This window comes from Falco naumanni, chromosome 7 (assembly GCF_017639655.2).
Source record: "Falco naumanni isolate bFalNau1 chromosome 7, bFalNau1.pat, whole genome shotgun sequence".
NCBI lineage: Eukaryota > Metazoa > Chordata > Aves > Falconiformes > Falconidae > Falco > Falco naumanni.
Window position 1 is genome coordinate 17,366,440 of NC_054060.1, and position 19,821 is coordinate 17,386,260.

At 38.8% G+C, this 19,821-nt stretch overlaps 1 protein-coding gene across 3 annotated transcripts in view; it reads right to left on the reverse strand.

The window, feature by feature from the left end:
* Positions 1–3,518: 3,518 nt before the first annotated feature.
* Positions 3,519–19,821, reverse strand: part of WDR72 (WD repeat domain 72) — a 128,056-nt gene continuing 111,753 nt past the window's right edge. For all 3 annotated transcript variants that reach the window (XM_040602195.1, XM_040602193.1, XM_040602196.1), the window contains 2 exons: positions 11,657–11,755; positions 3,519–5,874 (listed from right to left, as the gene is read on the reverse strand). In XM_040602195.1, coding sequence (XP_040458129.1) covers positions 5,819–5,874; positions 11,657–11,755 — 155 coding nt within the window. In that variant the 3' untranslated portion in view covers positions 3,519–5,818. The remainder of the gene's footprint in view (positions 5,875–11,656; positions 11,756–19,821) is intronic.

Genomic DNA, 19,821 nt, shown 5'->3' on the forward strand with positions numbered 1-19,821 from the left:
CCTTGTTACTTCAGCTGCTACTGGTTAAGAAGCATTGAGGGAGTTAGTGCTGATCTACTTCGTTTGACAGCTTATTGAAACACTGCCATTTGCCTCCAGCATTTAAACAGTACTTCCTAGTTCAAGGAACCACCATCATTATGCTTTTTGGTGCTAGTTTCTTCCTCTGTGCAGTCACACGTGTAACACCTGCTTTCATATCCCAGGGCCTGGAGGTGATCCCACAAAGCCTTCCCGAGGTTTCAGCTGATGCTGCAGAGACCGAGGCTGCCTGACAGCTTTGATTCCAGGTCTCAGTTTTGCTGCTTCTTTTTCAAAACCTCTCTCTACTTCTTAGCCAAAGTAAATGTCAGAGTGCACACAATTCCACGCTATGCCAAGCTGAAGACATTTGGACCTTCAAAATGTTTTTTTTTTTTTTTTTTCCTGTCCCCCCCCCCCCCCCCCCCCCCCCCCCCGCCCCGGATAATTCATGATAATTTTTATCAAGCACCGTGGTTAGTAGAGCCCATAGCACAAAACCCTACACTATGCATCCCACTACCTTTCTCTGTCCTTCCTCTTTGTACTGTTGACAAGCATGCCCAGAGTCACCAGCTTTGCTGCCCAAGCACCTGATAGCTCCTTCGCATTCTGCAAGGAAATAAATGTGGGGACTATCCTAATAAATTTTAACATTTTTGAACTTTCAGAAACACCCTGTATGTTCTGAAACTTAGTGCTGTAGAAAAAATACTAGCAATTTAATTTACAGAAAGAAAATACATCGTAATGTACAAAAAACTAAGCAGCGGCAACTACGTTCATACAGACCTACAAGACACATCACCTTTTAAATTCTGGTATTATGAAGTCAAGGCTTCTTTAAAGGTATATGTAACTAAGCTGATATCCATCTTCAAAGTAATCATGCTTTCAGTCCATTCTCAACAATAATATTTTTAAACATGGTGTTTTGGAATAAACTCAAGAAAAAGCTGGAGTGAATTTCAAGGCTTGAGTGCTGCTGCCATCTACATGGCAGGAAGACTATAAAGCAAACCAAACAAAAATGGGTATGTTGCATTTGCTGGGCAGGGCTGTAGGTCTGTTTGCCAGTGTGATTATAGAAAATAAACTTCTGAAACTGAACAGAATTGCTTGTTACCATCTGTTTCTGTGTGGAAAATCATTAATGATTTAGAGTTCAATTTCCCCAGGACCTTATTATCAAGAAATCTACGCATTATTTAAATACAATTTGAGAATAAGTAAGGAAAATATTATTATTTTGCTGGTGCTGGGTATTGTTTATGTTTTTTCTGCTGAATATCGAGCTTTCAAACAGTAAAAAAAAATATATTAAAAAAAATCTCCCAGTTACTGTACAAAGAGAGGGAGTAATGTATATTATGAAATGACACATACTAATTACTCCAGTGATGCTATTTTTCACAGTTACCTTGTTGAGGGTATTGCCAGAAGAAGAAAACCAGCTTTTATCCCTATGTTTGCAAGACACAATGTAAATTCAGGCTGCTGTCTTCTCAAGCTAAGGTTTCTAAGAATACATGAAAGAAAAAGGTAAGTGCAATCAAATCTGTACTGTGTAAGAATTTTATGAAATGCACAGTCCACTATACAAAACTGCAGATGTTTGTTAAGTTTCATAATGTTTAATATTGTTTAGCAACTTGCATGGCTTCACCTTGATGGCTGTATTTGTACTTGCCCATCACCATCACACCACATCGAGGACACTCAGATTCATCGGAAGGTGGGGAAGGGTGTCTTTTTGTGATGTGCCTCTGTCCTGCGGCACAGCTCGCAGACACACTTTAGACTTTCCAGCAGGTGTCATTCAAGAAACAAACTTCCCATGGTCCCCAATAAGACAATTCTGGTTTATTGTGTGAATTTGATGTTGCATCCGAGTTCAGTATTACTTCTTCAAGAATAAGATTGATGAATTTTCACTTTGGGGATCTATGAATTCAAATTATAACCCAACTCAAACTCTAGTAACAATTCGAAGAGCTGTGCCTAGCAGTTCAGACTGTGTATCCTATGAGGAGGAAAAAAGGGGAAGACCAGCCCGTGAAATCCCTCTGCATCCTTTTCTCATGCAAGAAGAATGGCCTGCAAAATTCAGCTGAAATATCCACTGTGAGAAGCAGGACTGTCTTCACAGATCCCTCCATCAGGAATCTGCATGCAATGCTGTTCAGCACTGGCACGATGACTTTGAGATTGGTGCTGGAGCTCACTCACGGCCCTAGTCTGCCTTCAGCAAACACGCTCTTCCAAAAGGAGTAAAAACCTGGGAAGAGGTAATGCTGCGTATTGAACCTGTCCTGTTCTTTGCTGAATTTTCGACACTTCACCTCAGTCACACTTGCAAAATCGTTTCCCCTGCTAGATTTCTGGGATTGTCTGGAGCTCGTAGCCCTGTTATACAGTGATTTTGTTAAAGTATCTCTTTTTTTAAAGAAACACTGAATCTCATATATGTATATTTCAAGTTCCGTGCCAGCTTGCTTTCAGAACATCTTTCAGTGGACTGAGGAAGAGCACTGCTTAACAAAATGCAACCCAAGACTGGAAGCAGTTAATATCAATGACCAGATTTAAAATATGCTGATATCACAAGAGATTTCAAAAAATAATGTTTAGATTTCGAGCCATAAATTAATAGCTCAAAGTTTAGGGATGTTCCCAGGCAGGAATCTAGGTGAGTGACCATTTAGCAAGTATGAGTAATTTGGAAAACTCACTATCCCTCAAATCAAAGAGATGTCAATGAGTTTTGGTTTGGGCTTCTACTAAAGGATCAGTAACTTTTTTTTTTTTTTAAATAATATAAAGAATTATGCGGATAATGTAAAAAGATGCCTATAGGATTTGAAAGCTGTAAATCTGTGTTCAATAAAGATCCCTGCATATAGCACCCTAAAATTCTAATTTCGTGCTGAGATAACGCTGATGTACGTGTACGTTGTCCCACACCCACATGGTATCTCTGCCTTCCTCCTACCCTTGCTTGCTTGTTCCTCCTCTGCTCCTTGCACCGAGGCCAGTGCTTGTCTTGACGTGGCCTGGTCATACAAGAACTAGTGCAAATCTAAGTGAGGAGACATAGAAGCACATGGCTGGAGTGGGGAGAATTTGTCCCGGCTATGAAACCACAACTTGAGCCACACAGTTTATTGGACCCTGTGACTTCTGGATAAAGAAAATAAAAAAAAAGGAAATCTTGTTCATTAAGTGGTTTAGGTATTAATGACTTTTTTACCCTATATCTAAAATTTAGACAACCACTCTAAAATATTAACATATTATTCCTTTTGACAGGATTCCTTCAGTGTAACACAATAGAAAAATATATTCTTAATTACTGCAACTTCGTTGTAAAATCAATCTCCATAAGCTGAATACAGCGGTACATCAGACTGCATTAGTATAGAAATGCTTCTTCAATTATGACTTACAAGAAACAATTGCAGGAGGTTAATATGTATTTTTGTATATGGCTCTAAAATTGTCACTTTGATGCAAAAAGATTGTTTGAAGCAAGGGTTCATCTTGAGCATATACTGTAAAGTTGGTTGTTTGAAAGACATCCAGACCACATGGGAAATATATTTGCTTTACTGGGAAATAAATGTACCTAATAAAAAAAGTTCTTGCCTTACCTTACTGATACTGTAATTATAATTAGCACAAAGCACGCACAAGCATGTGCCAAACACCAGTCATCACCGCACAAACCGTTCCAAAGGGCTGTCTGTATTGGCAGCCTGCTGATGTGCACTGCTTTGCAGAATTAAAGACAAGCAATCAAATATTGTGTTGCACAAATGTAATTGCTACTATAGCAGTGCTGGGTGTTAGGGACAACGCCAATTCCTTGAGCTATGAGACCTCTCTGAACACATCAGGTTTTAAAATACCTACTAGAAATAGTTTTAAGGAGATTTGTTCCCCTGGCACTCAGAACAGTGTAGGCCCAAGTGAGCAGGTGCTGACACAGAGCAGGAATGTTTGTTGTGAAGGGAAATGGACTTTTCAGTGCCAGTGGAAGACTAGAGGTGACTGTTGACAAGGACGTGTGCCAAAGGAGACAGCAAGGTCCATCCTTTGGCATTTCTTTTACTGTCTGCAAGGTTCCTGTAGTGTTAGCAAATTCCTGTAGTTAGATTTGCAATTTTATTTTTACCTTCTTGATGTTTGCATCTCTGATTGAACGATCAAAGTTTAGAAGAGGATGTATGCCAGCTTAAGACACGTTCTGCTCTCAGTTGCGTTGTACAAGTTAAATAAGTAAATGAAATTACTCCAGACATCCAGTACAATGAAGCCATAACTCTCCACACCCAGACTGTTTGGTTACCACAACTCAAATACAAACAAAAGGTACGTTTTACATAGGAAAATGCCTTCTAAGAATAAGGAAAATTGTTTCTGAAAAATAACAGATGTGTAAAAAACAGCGACTTTACTGCAAAAAGATGTCATTTTTCTGTATGTTATTGAAAATTATGGAAAAGTAAAGTTAAATATCTTCTCTGGATTGCAACTAATTTTAATGAATTATTTCATTGAATAAAACCTGAAATCCACATTTGCAGGTCCTTCCTTTCAATGTTTCCGAAGACCTCACTGCCATACACTGCACTTAGAGATACGGACGCAAGGAATATAAAAAAGCAGAAGAAAGAAGATTTCGTGTCTGTCTCAAGCCACAGTAGCGCAACAGCAACCTGGTTTGTCACTCCTGCAGCTGTAACTTTTCCCCACAAGCAAGAAAGAGATTCATTGCCAGAGGATCTTTCCGCACTGAAGAAATCTTCACTTTCCTAGTTACGTGACAATTAGGAAGGATAACATCACACCACGATTTCCACCACAGATCCAGAAAAGTCCCTTTGACTCCATTAGTGCTCTGACTGTTGGTACTACGAAAAGTGAGCTTACTGCTCTAAGTGGCTGTTATTTGTCAAACCAGCATAAATTCCCCAGCATGTTAGGTGATAAATGAGTCTAATAAGCTGCAAATATTCTTCAAACATAATCATATATATTTTTTTTAAAGATAAAAATGTATAGCTGCTTTTCCCAATGAGCACAAACAGAAATTCAATGAAGTATATAATTTCAGAAGAGGACTCCGATGGGCTTCTCCAACTTCATTTTGGTACTGCATTTCTACAGATGATGGTGATGGCAGTTTTTATAGAAGAGGAAAATTTACATCCTAGACATGACCAGATTTATAATCAACTTCCCTTGCTCTCCTGTGCACAGAACGGTCTTTGTATTTTAGATGTTTCTAAGTATTCCATGTTTACTTCAAAATGTGCATTCTTCCCTTAAATGCAAACAAACATTCTAATTATTTCAAGCACATTTAGTTTCGCTGAGTGTTAAAATGTTATTGGTAACAAAAGTCAGAAGCAAGGAGAGATAAAAATTTAAACTTGGTATATGTAAAAGAATATTAAAATTGATGCAAAGCTTTTATGGTCAATCAAAGTTGTAAGATTTGGTATCACTACATAAACCAGTGAAAAGCATCTAAAAATAAAAAGTTGATATTTTCTATGTTAGAACTATCTAAATTTAATTGAATAAATATAAATCCATTAGAAATGGAAGTGTGAACTGAAGCCAATAAATCAGCAAAACGAAGTTGATCTTACGGAAGGTATTTCTTCTGAAAATGAATTGTTAAAGGTACACAATAATAAATACAACTGGCTGTTTCATGGCCACACCACATATATCCTATTTCTTGGCTGGTCTTGTGCATCTTCCAGTTCTTTCAGCTATGCAGGTTTTTCTAACACACCTTACAGGAGCACACCTTAGATATCCAGGGATGTGGCTTCATGTCATCTGGAAAAGAAAGGTATTCATCTGGCTTAATGATTTTACAGTTTGAAGTAACAGGCAAGATTTTGTTTTTTAAAAATAAGTTATTTTAGCATTTTTCTGTAGAGTAATAAAATGTATAATTTTGTAATGGAATGAAAACTTCCAGCACCAACATGCTACTGTTAAAAAATTACACAAATTACCTCCAGAAGACTGTTTAAAATTATAAATTGCTGTACTCCAAGAGGCAATATGGAACCCAAAACAGCTCAAGAGAATGTATGGTGTTCCTCAAAACTTTTCCCCTGAACAGTCTTCTCCTTCTTCCTTTTTTTGTTTCAAAGGAAAACATTCCAGTGGATCAACAGAAAGATAATTTCTGTTTTATGTTAATAGACTGTTTATGTTTTCTCTGCAAATACAATTTTCTGTCAGCAGAAATAATTCTACAATAGCCGTTCAGAGAAGTAAATAAGGTATTATATTTTAATTCTGTCATGGCTTATTAGAATTCCACATAAAAGCACCCTCAATCATCAGTTTTTAGCTTCATGACTTCTTATTTGACATATGTATGGTAATATATACAATCTGAATTTTAAATATTACTTGTATTAGAAACACTGCTTAAAGAGGTACAGCACCTTTCATGAGTCCATGAACGCTGAGAAAGCAGCACACACTCTTTTTTCCCAGTCTAACGGACATCTTGCAAATTTATCACATTATCTATCATCTTTCCGTCTATCTGTGTCCTAGACACAGAGATACACATTTTCTTGATGTCCACCATGTAGCCTTCTGGTTTTACAGTTTGATTTACTATTTTAAAAAACCAAAGCAAAACCCATGAGTCATGTTACTAGTAACCCAGGACGCTGACAAGATGTGGCACTACATCTGCTGCAGTGAAATTCCTACGGATTCACCTGTGCCTACATTGGAAATTTGAGAAATTCTTTCTGGAAGAATTCCTAGGCACTAGCATTTTATACGCAGCTGCTGAGCAGTAAGGGCTGTCAGTGTCTGTGACCAGTGGGGTGCCCATGTATTGTATCTTCTTCATACATCATCATCATCATCACCATCGACTTCCAGTGCTCCATTCCTGAATCAGTCCTCATTTACTGCTGCTTACTTTTTGTGATGATGAAAATAGAGAAAATCATGCTTTTCTAGGGTGCTTCATACTTAGAAATTTATTGAATATTTACTTTTACATTCTGTGTACTGATCAACAGCCATATAGGTGACAGAGTGCTGATTTAAATAACATACTCTTCAGTGGATGGAACTTGGAGCTGGTGAGTATCTGAGTAATTATAACTTGCCCGACGCAAGATACTCGCAATTTTAGTGCTGTATTTTTAGGCACACTGTGGCTAACAATCTGTTGTTCTTGACACATTCCCAGGTCTATTTGCTGCAGTTGTGTCTCTCACAGACTGTACTTCAGGGGCAGGCAGAGATCTTTCCCATCTCTACGCTAAGGCCTATCTAGGACAAGCAACTAAGCAAGACGGTGAAAACTGCTTGGATTTTCACTAGTATCTGTTATACACCCAGAATTACATTCTGTCCTGAAGAGTCAAAAAATGAAGAGGGAAAAATTTAATATGAGCAATTTTTGGAATGAAGGGATGGGAGAAACCACGAGCTGTGGAAGGGACCAACTTACCCAGGCAGGGTCGAGCTCTCTGGCTACGCAAGGCCATAAGCTCACAGGGTTCTCACCATTTACATGGGTTTCATCCAAAAGACAGAAAACACTCTGTAATTTCCATCTACAGCTTCCATCTCAATCTTCCATTAGGGAGGCTCAATTTCCTTCTAGTACCAAGTGAAGTGATAGTCTAACGCCTAGTCAACTACAATATTTCTGTTGGAGTAAAGGAGAGGCAAGAAGTATCTGTGCCTACATTGTTTCTTGTGACTTCAGCTCAAATCCAGTCCTTTTCCTCATAAAAGCTATACTTGCAGAACCCTCTGGTGGGACTGCACTGCCTCTGAAAGGTAAGACACCTCAAGCTGTGTCAAGTTCTGTTACCATCCTCTCAGATTTTGACTCACAAACTTCAGAGCATTTTCAATCCCCTTAAAACCCACCTCAAGCAGCTCCCTTTGGACAAGAGGACCTGCCCTCTGGAGGTGTGAATTTTCCACCATTGTTTGTACAAGAACGCTCGCGTGAATAGCTCAGACCCCTAAGTCTAACTCATAGATCCATGTTCATTCAGTTTCAGCCTCTTTCTCAGTTTCCCTACATGTGGAAAATCTGTCTGATAAAATGGAAAACACTGCTGGGAATCTTTATTTATATTAAAGAGGCACTCTGAGGGATAGTGAATTATTTACGGGAGGTTGATATGATTAAAAGTCAAGTTCTACAAAAAGCTGTTGTAATTCTTATCTGATTATTATGTTCAAGGCCAGACCAGAGACAAGTTGGAAAAGCCAAGGCTTTGCATGTTGAACAGAAGTAGTCCTCAGCATGTGGGGAAAATGGCAGTGATAAACCTACTATTAGGCATCTGGGAGAGAAGCCCAGCATCTCCTCTGTGTGTGGGCTAAAATAGACACGAGCCACTATCACAGATAATGGCAGCTTGTAGGCACATGAAGGGAGCAACTAAAATCCATTTCACTTAGACAAGAAAACGCAGTCTGATATTTACCTGTGTCCATCACATGTGAAAAGTGTTTACTGTGAATTATCCAAGAGAAAAGTGCAGGCTGAGGGGTTTCATTACCTATCTGACAGTAGTTCAGATCACACATTGAACGCAAGAAATCACAGGTAAATCTCAGATTGGTGTCTTGGGTAGTCAAATGGATTCCTGCTATTCATGTAAAGTATATGCCTTTTTCTACAATTGCTGGAGGCCCGCATCCAGAGCAGTGGGAACATGTGCAGACACATAGAAAACGTGAGAGTAAAATAAGCAGAGTAAGATTTGTGTGGTTTTAGAAAATTAAGATCACTTTGAAAATAACTCTCAGTCTCATGTCAAGGTTAGAGACTGCACCTTGCACCGTTAGCAAACACAATGCACAGCTATGTCTGCTAAGGGCTGCTCTACAGCCTGCCTGATTGCGGTAGTTGTAATGAAGAACCCTTTCTAGGAATCGCTGGAATCCCTTGCAGGTACGTTGTCCTATTTTCACCTTTTCCTCATTCGAAGAGGTAGTAAAACAATGTATTTTTTAACATCAGTTTTGCATACATGACAATGTATTGTAAGTGAAGCACAAGAGACTCTGCATAACACACATACAGACTTTTAAATAAAAACTTTTAAATGAAGTTTGTAAGTTTGCCCAGACTTTGAATATGTGCAATAGATTCTAAAGTCAATGCTGACCTCCCAGGCACTCTCAGATTCCGAGATACGATTCAAAGTTCAAACACCTGAGAAACACTAGAGAAAATCATAGCCAACTGAATGTCATATTATTGTTTCAATGCTTGCTACTAAAAGTAAATGGTAAGTTTTAAGTAAATGTATTGTGTTACCAAATCTTTCCTTTCAAACAAACACTTCTGTCAGAAGTGTCTTAATTTCTTATCACAGAATTTCATCCGCACAAGGAGCAATAAATAATTCATGTTCTCAGCTCTTTGTTGTGTGTCCCTGAACTGCACAGAGCTGGAAGGCTGACAGCTGTGTCAGGACAAGCACCAAAGATCTGACATGACAAGTGACTAACAAGTTTCTTTCAGTCTATAGTGAAAGAAGACAATGGCATAAAGTGCAAAAACGAAATCCTGAAACAAAATGAAACTGTTTCTTTCTCTTTACCTAAGTGTTTGCTATGAGCTTATTTCCGACCCATAACCTCTGGTCATTTTATAGTACTGCCCAACCCCCTTTACTCCTCACATTCGCCTGGCCATTTACGCCTGTCCACGGATCAATATGAGCAATTCTTGGAGAAATACGATGTCTCCATGACAACCAAGCCACAAATTCTCAGTGGAAAGCAGTGAGACCAGTAGTGAAATCTCCTGAGGTTTTCAGACCTATAAGACAAGATGTCTTAAAATGCAGGAATGGACAGAAACAAAAGCCAGAGTAATTCATTGTTTATTACTAGTTTAATGATGTCAGATGGACCGAATGGAACTCAGTTTTTAAGTTTAGATGCTTTATCAACATGTATTTTTGCCAGTCAATATTCACCTCCTGACAGGCTTTTATTCTTTCCATTACTTCATACAGACATGCAGAGCGCAGAATTGGAAATTCACGTTCCTGTCCAAATGTGTACACTTGGCCACATAGAATTAATTTAAGGTTAAAATTAATGCTGTCTTTAAGGTACATTCATTCCCACCTGAACACTTTAGTGCCGCCTTGTTTTAACTCTTTCTCACTTCAGAACAGATCAGAACTGGGACAATCCATATTTTTGCCCATAATGGTTGCTGAAGGGACCACAGACAGTTTCCAAAGGAGGTGCGACGCACCACCGACCATAGGTGCGCTGTGGATCAAACCCGACCCCTTCCTGAGTAGATTATCTATTTCTTTCTAAATCTCACACTAGTTTCTGCTGTACAGCTCGAGTCAAGCCTAGGTGGCTTTCAAACGAGTACAGATTTACAATTCATTGCTTTCAATTATTCTAACATATACTGGTGCTCATTTCCGTGGAAAAGATGAAAAGAGAACGTAGTTTGAATCCGGTATATCACAGCGGTTGAACTCCTAAGGAATCCTGGAGGAGTGGAGCGTGCTGAAATATAATCCCCCAGACATGGGTCCTATCTGGGTTCTGAGATGACTTAGGGGACCTGACATGGATTTCAGACTGCACCCTTTGACTGAAAATTAAATCTCAGCAGCGTTCCTTGGGGAAGGATCAGGGGACTGTTGGCAGCTGCCCCCTGTCAGCACAGGCTGCAAGATTTGGAAATCTCTTAACTAAGCTGACAGGCCGCAGAGACGATGAATCAAAAATATGATACACGGATCAGCACACAAAGATGCAAGAGGGTACGCAGGAACCAGATAAAGCGGGGAAGGAAAATATCAAGTGAAGAAAGATGTTTAACTCTTTCACTAATGAGGACTACATGCAGGTTACGTATATGGTGTATGTGGGTCAAGCTCAGAGTTTGCTTAAAAGATCTTAGTATTTAGTCACACAGAGTGTTTTTAATCAGCTGTGACTCGATACACTTTATATTTAATTGTTTCCCTTTGGGATTAATCTAATAAATTTTGTAGATGTTCCATAACGAGAAAGATAATGAAACTACATGAAGATAAATCTTTTAGTCACCAAAAAGGATGCACTTTATGGATGTTCCTGTATTTAGCTGAATCAATGTTAAGAGCCATTAAAATGAAATAATGATTCTGAGCTGATTTAAAGAAAAGAATCAAGCTATTTAACGCCACCAATTTGCTTTCCTCCAGAGATACGGCGTTTGAATGTCCGCCGCTACATTCAACTGCAGTATATGCGGTCCTTCTAATTTTTCATAATCTCATGCTACCTTCAAGGGTCAGACATTGTACATATATTAAGTAAGCACTGTAGTCCAAAACTAATTATAATGAACTAGTAGTGTCAGCTTTCTTTTTGGTCATAAAGCCTTTATCCTTTCTAAGACCTGAATTCTTGATGAAAGAGAAAAGGATAACAGCTCCACACTGTGACCCCTGGAGGTGACCATTAATTTGACATTGCAGCTGCTAAAAAGGAAACAGCATTACAATGTGCTTTTTTTACAGACCCAAAAGCTGTGTCAGATTTATCGCTTGATACTTGGTGACTGTCTTTAAATGCCTCTCACCTGGACTCTCAGGCTCTTCCAGGACACATCTGTCAGGCGCATCCTCCACGTCTTGGAAGTTTGCCGAGGTGGAGCTCCTTTCATGCTTCGGCGCACTGACTGGAGCAATAAAGAACAAAAACAGGGGGAGGGAGAAATGTAATGTATTCAGAAACAAACACCCCTTGACTTTCTGCAGTGCTTTCACTGCTGAAGACATAATTTGTAAACACGAATAACAGACTGAAATAAAACAGAAACTCAAAGTACTTCTATGCAACATAGCACAGCTGAAAAATCTATAGTCAAGAATTCATTCAGGGAGAAGTTTGCGGTGTCAGCTTAAAGGTGATCCTTTTCAAGTTAAAACCCAGGTTTTTCTCATAGAATTCTAAAATAATAAAATAATTCAGAAGCCATAAAAAAGTGCTTGTCTGTTTCACCAAAGAAGCCAGTAAACAATACAAAAGATCAATTAGGTGGTTTTGTAATTACTAGAGTCATTCACTAGGGAGAGAAATGGTGTTCATTTTAAGATGAAAGTACGTTGTATATAACAAACAAGAATGTGTAATAAAAATATTGATATTCCAAAGTGCAGTAAAAACCAGACTGAGCTGCAGTTTAGAGATTACCAAATTTGATTTCTTCTTTTACTTAATTGCTCAAAACATTTTCATTTCAGAGCAGGAAAATATTTTCATGGAAACAATGGTCTGTGTATGACTTTTTAATTCCCTTGGCTTTTGAACAAATCCCACAGAGGTTTTCCTTGAACAGAAGAGACGTATTTCCCTTGTCAATGCCCTATCCCTCTCTTCTGCTCCATATCTACATATGGAGCCACAAATACAGCTTGAAGATAAAGTAGAATTCTTAAACAATATAATACAGAATAGCACAGTAAAGAAGAGATCTCAATTTTTCAGTGCCGTTAAAGCTCCCAGATGATCCCATTTCTTAAGAAAATAGTGGTCACTAGAAAATACTAAATTTTTTTCCAATATCTAGAAAACTAAGCAAGGCTCCAAACTTCTATATGGATGGGGATACTAATGGCTAGACACAATCTCAGCGTAGTTTTGTCCTGTTTTCCAAATAAGAAATTTGTTCCCTTATAACTTTTGATGGGTTCTTTTTTTTTTTTTTTTTTTTTTTAATAGATGAATATTTGCTGAAGGATTACTGAACTTAAACACCCATTTAAATTTTCCAGAACTATGAGTGAATCAGCAAGGCCTCAGGGCATTATTCAGACAGGAAGAGCTCAAAAGACACATATTCCACTCCAGTGCTCTGCGCTTTCCATCGGTTTGCAGCTATTGATCCCAGGTCGCCAAAAGGTTCCATCATTCTTGACTCTTGCATCTACACAGAGTCCGTTTGAAGCAATCAGGGCTTCAATACAGTTGGGGGATTAGATCCTTGAAAATGCAATATTAAAACGTAATAAATAATAAAATCTATGATAATGACACCATGCATTTCACCTGAAAAAAAAGCAGTACATTGTGCTTAAAAAATCTGCCTTGGATGGCGACTAACTAGTATATAAAACCCTGCTCAGGTAGAGCAGGAACACTTAAATTTCTGACCGCACAAAAAGCCAGTGGACTTGTATCAATGGTCATCTTATCCACATGAAGAGGAATTTTAGTCCTTGTCTCTGCCAAGGAAACGCTGACATGATAATCTGCATGAGTTGAGTTGACACGGAAGAACAACTTACAATAAATAGCAAATGTTCATGTTCACGCATGAAAACGCTACAATACGTGCAGGAAGAAATGTTTTCAAAGAAATCTGTGCTTTTCTCCGATTTTCACAACATTTAAATAATTTTCAAATATACAAACTGAAGGCCAGGATTCCCACTTCAAAAAAGAAAAACTGGAAAATACAAGTGTGTACGTTATATTCTTTAAAACATTGTTTTGTGCCAAATTTATTACAACATTCTTTCTGAAACAGTTCTTCCCACTAAGCGGTTGGCTCCACTGTGCTGAGTGATAGATTGAGTCATTACAGCTGCATGAATTTAAAAGTCAAAACTACTCTGAAGAAGAACAATAGGAAAATTTCTAACAGAGTATCTTGTGATAAAAGGGAGAAAACGAAAAGTACAGCTATGCCTTTGCAGAGAAAGACAGAAACCACAGGAGCTGTCCTCTCTAAAAACATAGCAGTGCCCAAAAATTCAGAATCAGCCATCCAAAATGAAGGGTGTATTTTCACCCAATAAAGAATTCTCACAGTGAACCCAGGAGGGGGGACACTTTCACAACACCAAGCATCACCCGCACTCGGGAGGTCGCAGGTACTTCCCTTGCTGGAAGTCTGTGCTCTATCTGATCTTGAATGGGAGTAGGACAAACTGTTCAGGTGCTCTCCATCTGTCCCAGAACACGTCAGCATTAAGTCATGTAATTTAAAGTGACCTGCTTGATTTTACGACAAAGCAGAGCGGAGCAGTGTTTTTAGGGAAGGTACGGATTCAGCTGAGGAGTAACTCTGAACATAATGAATAAAAGACAGCTAGAAGCAGGTCCATACACAGAGGAGATACGTCAGAAGGGAGGTGTGAAGTGAACAAGAAATTAAGACAGGCTGGCAAGATCCTTGGACAAAACAGGAGGATCTCCAGTCGATACGCCTGAGTAGAGGCTGGGGAGATTCAAGGGGGGTGGAGTCACTGAAAGCCAAGAAAAATGAAAAAGAAAAAAAAGGGATCACAGGCAGAGCTGATATGGCTGAAAAATGACAAAAAACAATGAAACACTTGCACAAATAGTTGGTGGCAAGGAGTCACCGGGAACAGTTTAAAGGGAGTGGAAAGCATGGATAGAAGGGGTTTTCCCAGGGACAGAGAAGCAGACCTCTAGACAACTAGCGCAAGAAAGGCTGTCACAGAGTGAGGTTCAGCAGGAAAAAGTGAAGGAAGGAAAATGCTGTTTCACAAAACCAGGAGACAGGCTGGGACAGGCTAGGATCGGGTCACTGGTGCGAGGGATGCGCATCTTCGCCTTGTCACTTCCTCAGAAGTACCCACACCTCCCCAGACAGCACCAGGGCAGACCAGCTTCGCAGTACCCCGCTTTATGAAGTTACACAATGAGTGCACGCAGCGCGCCAGACAGGGAGCTAGGCAGAGACCTTCAGTCTTTCTTTTTCAAAACATCACGCTATACGCTCAGTTTGAAGGGGCAGGTTCCTTAAAAATACTGTAAAAGAACAAAGGGAACTGAAAAGTTATAAATAAGGGAAGAACAGTGTGGCCCAAATAAAGAGCGAAAGTAAAAAATGGCATTATGTAATCATGAAAAAAACCCCAAAACAATCTTAACACTGACACCTACTTCACTATGTTTTCTCTTAGGGGAATAGGATTTTATGTTCAAATGTCAATAGGGGAAATATTGTTCCGATTTGTTTATACCTAAGATGCTGAGGGAATTTAAGTTATTTAAATATAAATGGCATGATCTTTCTTTGTTCTGAGGATACTCTGTCCCACTTCCAGTTTAAATGGACCTTAAAATTACTTTTGCTTCCATTTGAAAGATAATTTGTGTAGCCAAAGTGATGTAAATGACTGGGGTAGAAATGAGCCCCAAATCTACAAGTCAGAGAAGAAGTTGGGAAACAACAACTTCTGATAAAATAACTCCAATGATATTTTCTTTCTATTCAGGCCAATGTAATTTAAATTATTACATGGACAGTAGAGATTTCCTTTGCTAGCATGCAAGTAAGGTAAAAGGGCAGGTTTCATTGAGGCAAATGACCTTGAACTTAGCATACAAAAATTACATAAATCTTTATTGTACAGGACCAATCTTGAGAATTGTGGAATTTTTTTCTGATACATCGTAATAAGTTCTGAAGAGTTGTTTGTCAAACTTGATACCCATTCTCTTACATTATTGAAACCGAAAAAGACATTTAAAAAAATAGGTATAGAATTTAGGATAGTAAAAGAATGTCATAAGATCATAGTATTCAATTAAACATGTAAATAGTTTCAAAATATTTCAAATTCCACAAAATTAAACTATTTCTGAAAAGAGATCACAGACTGATTGGTGATCGGTCTATGAAAGAAGAGTCTTTGTGTGAACAAACTCTTAAATGATAAGCTGTTCTTCGCAAATGTACACCAGCCACTAATTACAACATCAACTCCTCGCTATCGTTTATTTATACATGTTCTGTTTAAACTCTGAAAAGCCTTGTTCCACTCTGGAAATATCACACACTGAAGTCTAAATAACCTGCTCCGCATACTAATTTTCAGAGGGCAGACACGTTGGAGAAAGAAGCTTGCGTAACGCAGGTGACTAAACCAGTCAGCATTTTCTGACAAGACGCCTTTGTTATTGATAAGGTGGATTAGTAACTTACAGACAGTCTGTGGAGAAAACAAGAACTTACTTGTCATTCAAAACAGCAGCTAGGGCAACAAAAAATATTTTTCAATCAAAATTATTAGGCAAGATAGGCCATAGGTGATAAATATATTTCAGATCTAATACAAAACCACAAAGCAACCTGAATCTAAATAAAACTGCACGAAAAAAGCTGTAAAGGAAAAAAAAAAATGTTGGTATTCTTTTCATAAATGGATAAAACGATTATGTTGCAGTGTCACTTCTGGGATGTATGGGATCTACAGGCACATACCTTACTATACCTAAAACGCTTGAAAGAGAGCTCAGCAATAAATGCTTTGAGTACTATTTTAAGAAGCACGTTTCACAGATATCTTAAAAAGCGTAAGAACTGCTGTACTTGCTGAGACCAAAGATCATCAATGTAAGAGTCCAACAAGCATACACTAATACTTCACTAGAACTTTCTCTTAAACTCCAATTTGAAACTCGGGGAATTCCAGAACTTTTTTCTTTTTTTTTTTTTTTCTTTTTAATATTTAATAACTCATGATAGATTTCTGTTCCACAAACTTCTCCAATTTTCCCTTAAGCACATAGAATTTTCACATCCTTAACACCCTACACCCTAACTTGCCTTAAGATGGCAAGCCCCATGTGCTGCCACGCAGGTAGGCGTCTCCTCTTGTTTGTGCCTGTCCCCATTAGCCGAGCGTGACATTTATTGTACGAGAAAAGGCACGTGTACAAGCCCTGCGTACTCTCTCCATGACACTTGTGACTGAGCAGTCCTGTGGTTTATCCTCTTTCAACCATCTCTTTTCCAGGGTGAGGATTACTATCCTACTTAGCTTTATCCACGCATTTTTATGCCAACCTGAAAGGATACAGTTATTTTACTGACATTATGCGAAATGCAGAAAACATTCACGAAATGGCAACTGAAATATTATCAGTGCTCACCACAACCATCTAGAAACAGAAAAGGCAAATGATGGAGTTACCCTAGTCAGCCCACCGTGCCGGTTGGGTGACGGCGCTCTCCGCTGAGCAGCGTGCCAGCAGGCAGGGATCAGCTCAGCTGGGGATGTGCCCTTGGTGGCACCCGTGCCGAGTACAGCGCCAGGATTACTTCACAGGTTTCGCAGGTGATGCTCCTGTTTTCAGAGCCTGCTATGGCGTTTGCCTTTGTTGCCACAGCGTGAACACTGTTGACTCACGCTCAGCTTGTGATCCAGATTCTTTCCTGGGAAACTGTTGCCTTGTTATTTCTTCCCCATCCTGTCTCTTTGTGGAAGATTAATCCTACCTCAGTCTAGATCCTCGCTCTCGTCCTTATTGAATTGAACCCTATTTTTTTTCCACACCATTTCTCAGGCCATATAAACCACTAATTCATCTCACTGACAGAAGACATCAGTTGCTGGTCATTTCATAATTTTTAGTGTCGTTTAAAAGAACCTGCCCTGATGTATGTAGTTGTCATTTAATTGAGAATGCCTGGTTATCTTCTGATGATTAAATACCTCACCGGCCCAGTTTTCATTATATTTTGATTTTCAAAAGAGAGATTAAGAAATTAACCTGGAGAAACACATTATTATTCTGAAGTGAATGCTGCAACATATGGAAGTTGGAACTGTCCTTGAAATAAGCCAGTATGGAGCAAGTGATTCTATGACCCTGTTCCAGCCAAACTGGAAGCTACAGCAATTTAAATCCACTACAGTGAATGCAGAAGCAGGACCTAACATCACATTGCAGAGCTCAGTTTGCAGAAATACCAACCCACGCACCTGGGGAAGCCTGAGCTTGCTCTTGCACTGTGCACAGTCATGTGCAAACAAAGCTCATTCCACTCGCCAAGTGAATAGCAACTGAAGGACAATTTTTCCTTCTGTTAAGTGTAAAGTTTCTTTTAAGGTTTCTACATATTTTAAACCAAAAACCTCCTGAAACTCCATTTTCCTCCCCACCCTTATCTTTGAGGACAGCATTACTCCAGACAGGAAATCTGAAATTTTCAGTGATTCTTTTCCCAATATACCTTGAAGTTTTATTCACCCAGAGGGACTTCCCCACTTCTCTCAACTAAAATATAATGGCATGTAACAAATTATGCTCTCAAAGGACATCACATTTTTGTTTCATTAGTGCAATGAAACATTCACTCAATTTTAAAGCAGTTGTCTTGATCTTAGTTGTGATTTATACCAGAATCTGTCCATGTATTCTGTGTAGTATATATAATAAAACGCCTAACTAGTTAAATTTGTCTCAGTGGGTTCTGCTGCAAGAAATAAAATACTTTCTCATAAAATCCCACACATGGTTTACTGCACAGCTCTGAAGCGTATGCTTCTGTAAAAGTCAGGAGGATTTTAAAAAAGGAAAATATAACCCCAAATGGTCTTTAATTAATTCTTCTATCACTATACACTGCTTTTTCTTCTTAATGTCCTCTCTGCCTAGAAAGCCCGAATTTCTTTTCCCCAATTTCCCTAAATGCGCGGTAGTGCACATTTTACCCAAATCTGGCATGACTGAATTATTTGATCACAGTTGATCAGCATTATTTATCCCTCTCTCATTATTCTTTTTTTTTTTTTCAACCAGCAATTGGGAGGCGATAGCAAAACAATTTCTACAGGAATTAGTAAAGGCAGCCAAATTCAGTTCTGGTAGTTACTAGACGATTAGTTTCTTTTTTTAATTAAAGTATATAGCATCTCCTCACCTGTCCAATCTTCTAAAAATAAATAGCAAGATTCCCCCTGGTTTCTGCGTGTTAGATCAATGGTGTGGGAGCGTACATATTGCAGATATGACTGCCTATTGGGGTATCAGTAGCTTCTATAAGACCAACAAACAAATAAAGAAATATTGCATGTGTTAAAAATTGCATTATTGACAGTACCGGCATTATTATTTTCATGACAGTAGATTCATTTGGTATTCAAGCCTAAAAACATTAATCTGGGAATTTTCAGAGGATTATGGTTCATTCCATTTCTACAGAGGAATTCTAGCTGTAGATTGCCTGAATTTGCTTTTGAAAATAAAATGAAACGGAAGTGTGCAGCATGGTTATGCTGCTGACATAACCCTGTGCATAACGTGGACATTATAGCTTGCATACTCTTCCCTTCTCTCGATCAAAGCTGCCCAAATAGCTTAATCCATGGAAAAAAAAAATATACACAGAGCCTCTTTATTAACCTCTTCTACCCAGATTATTGTTATTCTTTTGCATTATAGTCTTGAAGATGTATTACCGATAGGGAGGTAAAGCCAACTGCAGCACAGCAGGACTCTGCTGAATGGCTGCTGTATGAAAGTGGAAGTACTTATTTCCAAGACATTTCTGTGATGCTCCCTACTGTTAAAATGTTATCTGACTTTAAAAGATTTTCAGTTCAATTGTAAGCAATAAGTAAACTCAGGCAGGACAGTACTGTATACTGAAGAGTTTCACTAGCTGGTCAAACAGGCATTATTCCAAGAAACTAATGTTGTATAGGACTGCTTCCTGGTGGCTGAGACCTCTGATTGGCAAAAGACAGTGGGCTTTTCAGTCAGCAAGCTAGTTACCCATGGATGTGGCTCAAGGCTGACACACAGATTGACTGGTTCACACTAATTTACTTCACACAGATTCCATTTATCTCCTAGAAGATCCCCTGGCAGCAGCTTATAATGGCATATCCTAGGATGCCTGCCTGCATGAGTTTTTAAAGCGGCAGAGCTTGATGAATCTAAGTCCAGAAAACAGTTCACAGATTGAGGACTAGGTGCAAT